At 32.9% G+C, this 13,423-nt stretch overlaps 1 protein-coding gene across 2 annotated transcripts in view; it reads right to left on the bottom strand.

Annotated features, from left to right (window-relative positions):
- LOC150107797 (huntingtin-interacting protein 1-like) overlaps positions 1 to 13,423 on the bottom strand; it is a 632,881-nt gene that overhangs the window by 229,065 nt on the left and 390,393 nt on the right. For both annotated transcript variants that reach the window (XM_090392055.1, XM_090392056.1), the window contains one exon: positions 9,645 to 9,716. In XM_090392055.1, coding sequence (XP_090248181.1) covers positions 9,645 to 9,716 — 72 coding nt within the window. The remainder of the gene's footprint in view (positions 1 to 9,644; positions 9,717 to 13,423) is intronic.

Here is a 13,423-nt window from a genome sequence, read left to right as displayed (position 1 = left end):
AGAGCAGATAGTTTACTCTAATGTACACTGTGTTCATGTTCACCTCTCTGGAGTAAAATAACGTTCCTGAGAAGTATTTCTACTTAAGTTAGTGGTAGGATGTGTTCCTTACTTTATAATTAGCGTTAACTTTGAGTCAAAGTGAGATAATTCCTTATCGGAACTGACTGTATTAAAATACAATCTTAGAAAGGATTACTAAAGGAATGTGTTTCTATGTTTGTTGTTTATTAACTGTTGTTTAATTTCTGAATTTAAATTGCAAGTAGGCAAATGTGTGAGAAGAAAGAACAGCAATCCCTCAATTAATGTGCCTAATGCATTCTCTAAAACAAGCGCATTAATCAAAAACACACTAAGCGAATATAATAACCTATGGGAAAAAGTATAATTTGTTTTCCTCAAATTTCTTTTTTGACCTTTATTTTTTTTAAAATAATTAAGGTATATCTCAGGGCCTAATTAAAGGAAAACTATGAAACTGAAAGACAATAAATAAAACATATTCAGAATATAAATGTATTATTCTACTTCTTAACAAAGAATTGAGCTAATGTAGTTCAGCGGGCATTCGGTTTCTTTTTTTCATACAACTAATGGTATGAACCTATTACCTCCTCTACTACTTCTGCAAATTTTACTGCTAATTTCTTCATCAGAGTCGGCCCTTAAGCATTGCTGCTTAAAAACAACTTCGATCGTATGAAAAATATTTTCAAATCGTTTCTGTGAAATTGCTTTGAGCTTGTCAGTCATTAAATTTTCTTCATATTCTTCAGGATCTTCCCACTTTGCATCTAAATTTAGCAGATCAGAATCACTGAATTTCTCAGAATAAGATTTAATTAACTTAGATTCGTTTGAAAAGCCTCTAAAACCATTTGCACAATATGGAAGAATGTGCTTCTGAAAGGCTTGCATATTGCTAGCAGCAATTTCATTTGACTTTGTGAATTTATAACCAGGCTGAGATTTCTCTGATTTGGCCAGAAAATCTTGGAAGGAATTTGCTTCCTAAAAAGGCCGGTTTCATTGACATTAAATATTTTTTTGGTCACAATAGCCCTCTTCTTCACAATTTTCTTCAAAATCTCTGGATTATTTGCAGCCACCTCCTTATTTGCACTTGCAACTTCGCCTGTGATTAGAACATTATGTAGGCTATTTCTCTTTTTGAAACGCTCAAACTAACCAGCCCTTCTTTCAAGGTTGCAAAGAGACTTAATGCATTTGGTTACAATCTTCTATCCATGTAAAAAGAAGTCTCTCTAATTCAATCATTATAATTTCAAGTGGTCTGCATGCATGATGAACTTGAAGCAGCCTTATCTTTCTCTTTGTATTCGGCAGCCTTGCTTAAAATTGCTCGTATAGTTGATTCGCCCATTTTGTGTTCTTATTCTATCTTTACTCTGGACTCGCCTTGTTCATTTTTCTTTATTATTTCAAGTTTTTCTTCAAATGAGATTACTTTTTGAATCTCTTTCATACTTTCACTTTTTTGCTCACTAATTCTTTTACTCATAAATAAAGGTTTGGAAAATACTTTAAACCAGTGCTTTTTTTCTGAAAAAAAAAAAGGTGCCGGTACTCCCTATGAAAATGTTATTACAGTAACTTCCGCACTTTTAACATATCCTCCACTATACCTTCATCGTCTCTAGATCGCTTCTTGCTTTTGGTATCAACTGCAGTATGACGACCTCTATATAGAGGTCGTCATATGGCTCACAATGTTAATGCAAGCATCTGCAGAATGAAGAATATATCCCATGTCTAGGCCATTAAGTTCCTGTAAATTTATTTTGTCTTCAAACTTGTTAAATGATTGATTTCTCCTTGCAACTTTGTAAACAATTCGAAACACCTTTCCTGTTACATCTTTATTATGAGACAAAGTATTTAGGAAAACTTTCTCTAATGTTTCGTTTTTTGCTTCAGATTTTATTTTTTGGCATGCTTTGTGCGCTGCACTCTCCTTATGATCGCAAATCTTTTTTTCTTAATGACATTAAGAAAAAAATGACATTGTTTGCGAGATTCTCTAAAATAACTGATTTTACCATTTGCCCACTCCACTGAAATATTCATTTCCATGTCGACGGCAAGACTTCAGATATCATGACACACTTTACAGCCCAACATTTTATTCTTGACATACAGCCACTGGTTTCTCTCGCAGAAGTCATTTTTCTGCAAAAGTGTCCAACATTCTGGCCAACCATTATCAGAATCTGCTTCCTTTTCACCACGTGGATCTTCGGTCTTGGTTTTGTGATCCTCTTCACCAGATGTATTTTCGGTGCTAGTTTTCTGTTTTACAGGATCACAAGTAGATTCGACAATTTCTGCTTCTTCAGCCTTTCCTTGTTTATGCGCTGGCATAAATAACTACTTATTTTACTCATTTTGAACAATGAGTGCACTAATTTAACTTAGATTAATTCAAAACTCATGTGAACACCTGCCTGTTGTAGGGTGAATATAGAACTGATAATGGAAGCAATTGGAAGTGAACACAACTTCCTGTTTCCGGTTGCATACCAACCTATGAAACAGGAAAGCAGGGTACCAATTAATGAGTAATCAAAACTGAAAATTCAATTCGTGAACACTGTACCATCTACCAGAATATTTATAATACATTTTGCTGTCAATAAATCGTGAATTTTTGAAAGCTTAAGAAAAAAGATGCCAGCACTGCGTACCGTTGCATACTGCCAGAAAAAAAAGTACTGCTTTAAACTAAAAAAGTACGGAAAACAATTGCAAAGAAGGCACGAGATATGATCAGCAAAATGCTATGTTATTAGCAGACAACAAATTTTGACGGTAAATTTGGAACATAGTGTACACAGAAATAGTGTAGTACAGTATACCATTAAAAAAATAACTTGGTAAAATATTTTAAATCAGTAACTAAATTATTTCATCCTGGTGAGTGATTTTTTTAAAAACAGTCATAAAAATGCATATATAGAAAATTTTTAAAATTTGTAACATTTATTTTTAAGATGTATATAGGCATACTAATCAAATTTGGGTATAGAAAAAAAATGATGCATTAATCGAAAATGCACTAATCAGAGGCATATTAATTGAGGGATTGCTGTATTATCTCTTACAGTTTTCTTAATGTAAATAAATATGTCTGTATAGTTATTGAATTAAACATTGTTTCTTTTGTACTACCATTTCTCTTGTTATATTTTAGAGATAAAGATAAGTGAAGGTAATATTTGAGTGTCAATAGTTTGGGAGAAAGCAGTATTGTTTTCAGTGTAGATGAACAAACTGGGAAGAAATCAGAAATATTTAATGATACTTGGGATATGAACTTAATATAACCTATAGCCTGGAAATTACATATGGGTTTTAAATAAGTGTGGGTAAACACATATCGGTAAGCAAACACAAAATATCATAACATAAATAGTAACAGCATAATTTTTAATGAGGCATGTTAAATATGGAAATAGATAACAGAATAAAGCTAGTATGGTGGATGGTGAGGAGCCAGTTGAATAAATTTATATGGAATAAGGAAGAAATTAGCCAGAACAATATGAAATTAGATGTCTTCAAACCAATTTTAACAAGTTGAAGTTGGTTTGATAAAGGATATTTATATATTTCAAAATCTTTTAGTTGGATTTCTGATCTGACAGTTGGGTCAGAAATAATACAGGTCATCAATGACTACAGACTGCAGGTATAAGAGAAAGAAAAATGAGGGGAGTAATAACATTGATCACAGAATTGTATCAAAAAATTAAAATATTAGTAAGGATTTTGGCATCACTGGCATTCAAGAATGTGTAGTTAGAAATCATCTAAAGTAGTAGGGTATATATAGTATGATCACTAAACATGTTCACATTGGCTAGTGTCTCACACATGTTGTGTGTCAGGTGGGAACCCATTTCAGCAGGTGCATTTTTACAGAGTTTTCAATAAATATAGCATGCCACTTTCAATTTTTTCAGTGGAATTTGTTTGTAAAATTAGTATTTGTGAACAGTCTTAATAACATAGAAAATCTGAAATGCAATTTGATTTGAATTGAATTGAAGTTACATATAAATCTTTATTTGATTTTGAAAATTTTCTTTACATAAAGCAGTTCGCTTCTGCACTCAATAACTGCATTATGAAAATAGGCATGCCTACATGCTTGTATGCAGTATTTAGTTAAATACTGTGTAAAATCTCTCATGATAAGTGATTTCATAACTTATCATGTTTGGTATTACAATGGTTTTAAATCAGGATATGTACTAATAGATATGCAAGATGTTTAATGAAAAATTATTCCCTATTAGTTATTGTGTTCAGTAAAAAGGAATTTCCTTTGTTTCCATAATGTGTACATGAATCAGCAAGTTTACAGTGAGATTAACAGCAGAACAAAGAGGATTATCATGAGAGAAAAAAGTTACAAAGAGTCATGAAAGATTACATCAGCAAACCCGGAGGTAAACATGTGATGAGTTCGAAAGGCACACGAAAGTAAAGACAAAGGAGGCTAGACACATATAAGGCACCCCAGCAGTAAGCAAAATTCATTACAGGATTCTCAATGCTTACTCTTGTCTGTAATCCATGGTAGGCAAAGAAAAAGAAGGCTTTACGTGTCTACTTTCAGGATTCTCAAGATGTGTCTGTGTTTGAAGAATTTTATCGTTCATGATCAAAGGGAATAGAAGAAAAACTTTGGCTATCATCAACATGGATCGTCTACATGAAGGAGACTTTATAACAAGATGTCAGAAAGGAAGAGATCGACACAGTGAATGATATGAAGGTTAAGAAGATATCTGTAGGACTTTTGGTTAATGCAAAGGATTGTTAATGAAGGAGAAAATTGTAATTATATTTCTGAAGTTATGCATAGAATGTGTGAGTCTAATATATATAATATGCCAGAGAGATATTGTGTAGAAAGTAGTTAAATTAGACTAGACCAATGTGTGTATTACAATCATATAATGTTGAAGTTAAGTGTTATGATAATTCTGAATCAAGGTTTAGAGTAGGGTTTCTCAAACTTTTTCTACGATGGAACACTTCACAAATCCTGAAATTTTCACGGAACACCTTGGTTATTTTGTAATGTATTAATTAATAATTAATTGGTAATTTAGCTGATTTTTATTATTAATTATTAATTAATAAAACATCGATTAAAGTTTAATTTAATTGATGTTTTAATTAATTTAATTAAAGCATCAATAAACCATCATTAAATTAATTTGTGCTGATTTTCATTGACATATCCTATTCTGATCACTCAATATATTTATAATATTATTATAAGTACTTACGAGTGAATGCAGACTTTTTCTCCTGTGTGCTGGTAGTTTTTGCCTCCTTTTGTACATCCTGGAGATCTTTGTAGGCTTGAGGTGGATGACTCACTATCTGTTCCATCACAAACACCTTCAATAAGAGATTTCTTAATACCAAAATTAAACAAAGTGCCTTGTCTCTTATTCATATTAGAATTTAAATCTGTATTCCTATTACTTTTAAAAAAATCACAGCACTCCGGTTTTAGAACAAGCACTTACACACTGCAATACGAACTTGCGAAGAAAGTATTCAGTATTACTAGATCTGAGAACCAGATACAGACTACCTTGATCTTCAATTTCAGTGGAAAAAATTTCTTTATACTTCTTTGCCGATTGGTCACTGACATTTGCAACACAGACGTTATTTCGTTCAGTTTTGAGAACATGCTGTCCATTGTTGTTATCGGCTTGCAGGAAATTTTTATGATCGGTCATAAACGGCGGTATTCTCTTTCCTGATTGTTGAAAGATTTCGATGTGTGAAAATTAACGATAATTCATGAATATTTCCATGTTTAAAAATATGCCGCTTAGTCACTGACAATGGCTATTGCACAGATGTCATTTCTTTCAGTTTTGAGAACAGAGGATATGCCACCATTGTTATAATCCGCTTGCAAGCAATTTTTATGACCCGTCATAAACAGCAGTATTCCCTTTCCCAAATGTTGAAAGGTTTTGATGTGTGAAAATTAACGATACACAGATGTTATTAGGCATTCTGGGTCTGAGCCTTTTGACATATTCACAAATATTATTCTCCTCAGAATATTTCTACTATAAAATATTTATTCATGAAAAATGCTTAGAAAACTAAAATGACAAATTTCAGAACTTCTTGCGGAACACTAGTATTCCGCAGAACACAGTTTGAGAAACCCTGGTTTAGAGGAATGACAAATTTGTATATATCTAGTGTGCATATTGTAAATATTTTTTAGGTCTTAATAAATAGTTTGTAAACAACACACTGAACTGTGAGGTGTCAATGCACTATCTCCAAAAAAATTTCGAACCTGTGTGCAAGTAACTTTTACGATTTTTATGTAGTTGCCATGACCGACTGAAAGGAATAAATTTAAAATAAAGCAGGGAATGTGCATGCAAGTTCAGAAACCTGTATTGTCTTTGAGTAGTGTCTTACACTCTCATTCTCAAATTATAGTTTAGCTGGCGCAGTTGATAAACAAATAAATCTGCTAGACTAGAGAGCGTGAGAGATAAGACAGTGTAAGCATATACATGGCCGCAGTCGGCAAGTAAGATGGCCGATCATAGTAAGAAAGTTAATGACAAAGACAAGGCAGGATAGAAAATAGAGATTAAGATGTCTTACAGCGGACGCAGATATAAAATATAGCAGTTTTTTGACAACTGCATACAGTGTTATTATAGAACTTCTACTTGGTTTCACTTCAGTTGATGCAGTATAGTGTCTGTGAGAGTGAAGGTCATCTAAGCTTTCTCTAATTACACTAAGTATATCACTACGGACCAACTGTCTCAATACTGTAATATCATAAAACTTTTGCTTTGTTTGCTCACCTCTATGCAGTATGATGTCGAAGAGAGAGAACATTTTTCACTATACTGGAACATTTTTGTTTAGTTTTTGAAAACAATAGACATAATGAGTGAAAATCCATTTATTTCTATGCATAATGAATTCTTCTATGTCTTACAAGTAAAGGACTGCAGCTTGTGATCTCCAACAAATTATTAGAATGTAGAAAGTTTTTTACCTTGGGTATGTATTATGTTAAAGATACCAAGCAATTTTATAAGCTAGGTTTTTAATCCCAATTAAGCAAACAGACAAGTGATCACAGCTTACTCCGCCTTTACAATGAGTTGCCTAGTGTTGCACTACGTGCAGCCACAAACTTGACTTACTTGTATGTTTGCTTACTTGGGAAAAAAAAAGGATTAAAAAACCTAGCTTATATTATAAAATTGCTTGGTATCTTTAATTATTAGCATATCTAGGATTTATTATTACATAAAAAAGTGCATCATTTCTGAATAAAAGAAAATTTTTCTTAGTTTGGAAAAAAAAAGTGAAACAGAAATTAAAAAAAATAAATAAATACACATAACAAGCACAAGAAATTGTGCAGGATGATTTGTTCGCTCTGTCAATACTCACACACATATAATTCTTGTCAAGCATAGATTAACTATCTGATTCACATTATTAGTTCAAAAGATGTCTCCTCCCTATTCATTCACTACTCTATCAATGTATACAGTAGCTAATCATCATAATTTAATTATCTACATATTGCAAACCAATCTTTTTCTTTATTTATACATCATAAATGTGAACATAGATGCCTAAAGATTATAGGATGACATTTAAATTCATTCTGCTCCACAACAACTTACTGGACACACACATAATGCCACAACTATAAATAAGTAATTCTGCCTGTAATGAAAGTATTTCTATTCACATCTATTCTTTCCCTCTCATATATGTGCTAATCATTCTCACATTGCTTAAGTCAGTTCACATATTTATGCCTGTTTTAGTAATTTAAACAGGCCAACAAAATACAGGATTTCCCTCAATCACTGGATTCTAAAATATTATGAAACAACCACATCCCCACCCCCATTGCAAGTTTTGGTTTCAATCAAAGTGCAGGCCAAATTGATTTGAGATATGCCTGTCTAATACAACACAAAACAGGAAGTACAAAAAAATTCTTGCATCCTTATCCAAGGTCAAATACATCATGAGATTTGTTCATGCCAGGGTGAATATTTTAAACAAACAGGAGAGAAAAGTTCAAGAAAACATCTGATGTAGAGATAAGAAAAATACCCAGAGGAAGATTATGATATAGATGGATTGATGCAGTTAGTAGTATGTTAGAAGACCAGACAAAATAATAGAAGAATTTGGAAGACAACTGTTCACAGGATGCTATTAATAATGTAAACTTAATTATGTAGCACTGTCATAATGTCTTGTACACTCTATAAGGAAACACATCAAGAATTGAAGATGATGATAAATGAATATAATATGATTATCACAAATCCTGATAATATCAGAAACAAGATTATGGAATATGATGGAAAAATAAGTTTTGAAGGAGATCCTCAGATGACTAAAGAGATTTTTAAATGAATAAGAGGCAAAAGAGAATATGGATACATTTCTGGAAGCTGAATAAGTTATAAAGAAAGCAACACATGGTAGGAGGAGCAATTCTTTAGGAAGAATGATTTGCACTGTCAAAGAAGCTGGCCAATAAACTAACATTAAATAAATTAAAGAGAAGGTATGACAGGCATTGTCATACATACTTTGCATGTATCATGTGACTGGCTTTATAATCACTCTTAAATTAATTTTTAAAAATCCTATTTGATCGAGTATATTCAGATTTATCAGCTCATGTTTTATTCCCTTTTTAATGACTTTTACTATGACATAATATAAATGCATGATTTAGCTATTCATAAGATTTTACAGTTGCTATTTTTATGAAATTTTGTCATTAGTCCAATAAGTTAAGATGCATGTAACCTTAACTTACTAGACTAATAACTACAGAGAGAAATTGAATCCTGTTATTAGGATAAGAGAAAACAATTACAAATTCAATGATACCAATATAAGTTTTATAGTTATTTCAAAAAACAGGAAGGAAATTTAAAGACTATTAACTCTATAAATTCCAGATGTAAACTAATAACTTTTACATGTGGGGGACTTTGAAAACTCATTCGTTAATGAGATGAAAAACTGAATTTTCAACGGATTAAATTTAGATTTCTGCCCTCCAAATTATATACTTTAAAATACAGCACAATACATGCATATCAAATATTTTTTTTTAATTAACAGAAATGAATAAAATGAATAGAAGTACCATATATATGGATAGTATAGTGAATTTTCAGACATAATGCTAATTTCATACAGAAATAAATATTTTAGCGGTAGAAAGCTGGAAGAAGAGATGGAATAGAAATAAAAATAAAATATAAAAGTTATGCTTGGCTAAAATCCTCACCTCTTTCCTAATATAGACCTGTGGGTATTGAAAAAAATGAATTTCAAAATAATCATATCGTGTGTCTGGGTTTTATGTTTAATGTCCAGATATTTTTTTTAGAAATTTTAGTATTCACACTTAAGAAATGCAAATTACAATTATACATATCTTTACTACTGTACAATTTTTTGTGCAGTAGTAAAGATCTCTATGCCATTTATCAGTGATACATTCTGGGAAAAATTAAGTAATCATCAATCACTTGTAAGAAATACCTTACCTCTTTTTTTTTTTAATTTGTCAAATAGCATCAAGCTTTCCATTCCAAGAGTTCGGCAGGCATATGCAAGTTCTGACAGATAAAAAAAAAAATGTTACAATGAATACGTTAAGCTGTATGGAAAGAGGTTAAAAGTGTACATTCTTATTAATCAGTTAAAACTGTTAACAGTAAAACTGCTAATGACTAACAACAAAAGAAATTGTCAAAAGTACTGTAATAACACCTTGCTTAGGTTATGTTTCAATATTAAGAGCAATAAAGAAACTTATAAAAATAGATTTGTACAAATAAATTCAGACATATCAAATCAGGAAATAATGAACAGCACAAAATAATACCAAAAAGTTTTTTTTTTTTTAAATCCACATACACTGTGAATTAAACCATCCTATTTCCTACACTTGTGTGAAATTTAGCAGCTAGGACACTAGAGGTATCTGAATTACAGTAATAAAACTCAAATTGGCACAGTGTGAAAAAAAAAATTTCATTGATAAAACAGGTATGTAATGAATATTTAAAATATTCATTTTGCTAAGTTTCTGGTTTCAGAAATCCTTTTCAAATTGATATTCTTCAATGAATAGATACTATTTGTTGGCACAAATGTAAAAATTTCAGTATTAAATACATTGAGCTGCAATCCATTCTGAAAGATGAATGGTAAAACGAATTAGAATTTATGCCTGTATGAATCACCATCAACTGTGAAAAACTATTGGAACACTGCAAAAACTGAAGACAGACATCAAAGGGTATCATGACATAAGAGCACAAATAAATGCAAAAATTCACCACTCTATACAGATCAGACTTGGCTCCAACTTCGATTCCCTTTCTGGGATGAACAAATGCTTGACAGGGTTAGCACTTTGTGTTAGATGTCTGTTTTGGAATATACCAAAGTAATTAATGTCATGAAATTAGGGTACTATGTCAGTTAACTGCATGTCTTTTCTAATTGGTATGAATGTTTTGTGTGTGTGTGCTGGACAGGAGCTCTGGCACCTCTATACAATAACATCTGGATAATTCAGCTGCACGTAAATCTAATATAATAATCAGAAATCTAACATTGATACTGATAAAATTTCTTTGCTTTCTATCTCTCACTGGTGAGCATCTTAATAGTTCAAGAGGTATGTACTGTCCAGCTAAGAGGCATTAATGGGCAAACTGCTGAAGTTCTAAGTAACACTAGGTGGCAGATGAACTTCAAACACTTGGTTAGCACAATTTTGTTTATAGGAAGCTTGATATGGTCATGGCCTCCAGATGAAAGTCCCAATTTTTTTTTCTTATTTATTTTAGCATGCAACATCAGCAATATTTTCAAGGTTACAATGAACATCACATGTTAATCATAACCTAACTCTTAAAAAGACCCAACACACCAGATCAAATGTTTCTGGAAGAAATATTACATCTGGTATACTAAGTCTATCCCCTCCTTAAAAAAAAAAAAAAAGACAACCAAACAACACTAAAAAATTAATTTCTACAATGCCCAAATAGACTGTAGAAAGCAACTGACTTACATAAGTACTTTTGCTTGTTATGTATTCTCAAAATATATAATGTGCCTATCTTTAAGTACAATGCGTGTTCTTTCCCTCAACAGCCCATCCATGGCATTTTATCATAAAAGGAATGGCAATGGCAAAATATTCCTGTTATTACTGAATACCACTGTTCAGCAGGATTCAAAAACTGACCAGCATCTACAACAGGATATAAAACAATTCCATACTCCTGAAGTCGGATGACATTCAGAGTAATGTGTGACATATTGGTGACCAAAGAACACATTTTCTGAAAAGCAGGGTAATGTAAAATCAAAAATAAAGTAAGACACACCTCAAGTTTCTACACAAGTAACTATCAAGCAACTTAATGAAACAGTAGTCACAACATTGGCTTGGGTTATAACTTAAGAATGCAATTTTCTTAAGTGAAAATTGACACTTCCTGAGCTTTAATTAGAGCCTGCATAGCTGTCGATATAGACGAAGCCCTTTGTTCGGAAAGACCTGGATCCAGCCTTGTGAGCACATAGATTTACAGCCATGAATACTTACAATATGTGGAAGAGATAGGGTCCTCACAACATGCCATAACGCCCATAGTTAACCATCGGTCAAATCATGGTAGTCAACCTCTGAGATAGGAGATGACACTTGAATGGGAATGGGAGCTTTAATTAAATTTGATTACTGCCGGAGATTCTCACTAGAAGCATTTTCCTGGAAAGTACACTAGTTCCAATATTCTTGTGGCAATGAGTTCCTTCCATTGCATGCTGCTTAAATGCTTATCCATATATTTAGGCTTAGGTGCTAGTTTATTCTCATAATAAAATAGGATGTAGACATCAAAATAATTAAACCTACTGTTTAATTATTTCTTTCTGTGCTGTATTCATTCCATTAATACAGCACAGATGCTGTATTTATCCCTTAGTAACTCAGTAAAACAAATTCCAACAAATCACACCAAACAATAAGCAAAATATACCAGAATCACTACAGAAACTCACTTTTGCACTTCTTTGAAAACAACTGTGGCATCCCTTACCCACAGTAATAATATGCAAATCATGGCAGGAACACATGACACTCATTAGACACTTGCTTCCACTCTGTTGGCATAAACACATTACATAAAAAGCTTTCACAGCCCTCTAAAAAACTAGGCATTCACTTTGCCAAAGCTGCTACTTTTCATCTGTCTAGCTACTAATTCTGTACAAATCCTGAATCAACCTATCCTTAAAATACCATCTGCATGTTTGGATGGTGCACCTAACACTTCCCTAAGAATTTTAAATGTTGTTCAGAGGACAGCAATTTAGCTCACAGATGATACCTTCCTATCTCAATTCAACCTTTATTTCACTGATGCACTGTTTCAGCTGTGCCTTTTCTGCAGGAATTTCCATGATCACTGCTCCAGCAAACAGGAAACCGTCATTCTCCACTTTCTGTTGTCCCTGCAGAAATAAAAACAGCAGCTGCCCAACTTCCCTTTTCAGTACAACTACAAAACACATTGAATCTGCTTTTCCTATTCCTCTTTTATTCCACCTATCTCTGTCTTCTGGAACAGTCTTTATTATGAAATGTTCCCACATAATTACAACCTTCAACTCTTGAAGAAAAATGCCCATACATTTCTTTCTCAACTTCACCTCTTGTATCTCAAGTGTGGTATTAATGTGTTATGGATTCCTCTACCTGTATGTATGGGATCAATATATTGATCTATTTGATATACACACACACACACACACACGCTACCCACGAATAATTTTCCAGACACTTTAGCGATTTACAATTGAAACCAGCAGGCAAACCCTAATATCGAGTATGTCCACCTTTGGCTTTGATCACCTCTTGCATCCTTTGAGGTAGGCTTTCCACCAATGTGTGGCAGACATGAGGTGGAGTTTGTCTCCATTCCTTCATTAAAGTAGCACTGAGTTCAGCAACAGATCGAAGACATGCTGCTCTGGACCTCAATCGCCACTCCAATTCATCCCACAGGTGTTCAATGGGGTTGAGATTAGAATTCTGTGCAGGCCAAGGTGGTCATTTAACACCCATCTCTTCATACCACTTGATAACAGCTGCAACTTTGTAGCATGAGGCATTGCTGCCTTGATAGTAACACGGGTCCATTCCATAAAAACTCCACAGTGTAGGCAGCACCTGATTATCCAGAATACCAAGGTACCGAGATGCCTTCATGGAACCACAGATGATGACCAGTGGTCCCAC

This window comes from Typopeltis vanoorti, chromosome 4 (genome assembly GCF_054136105.1).
Source record: "Typopeltis vanoorti isolate ZY-2024b chromosome 4, IOZ_Tvanoo_1.0, whole genome shotgun sequence".
Lineage (NCBI taxonomy): Eukaryota > Metazoa > Arthropoda > Arachnida > Uropygi > Thelyphonidae > Typopeltis > Typopeltis vanoorti.
The sequence above is the reverse complement of the archived record's forward strand: the minus strand, read 5'-3'. Positions and strand labels throughout refer to the sequence as shown.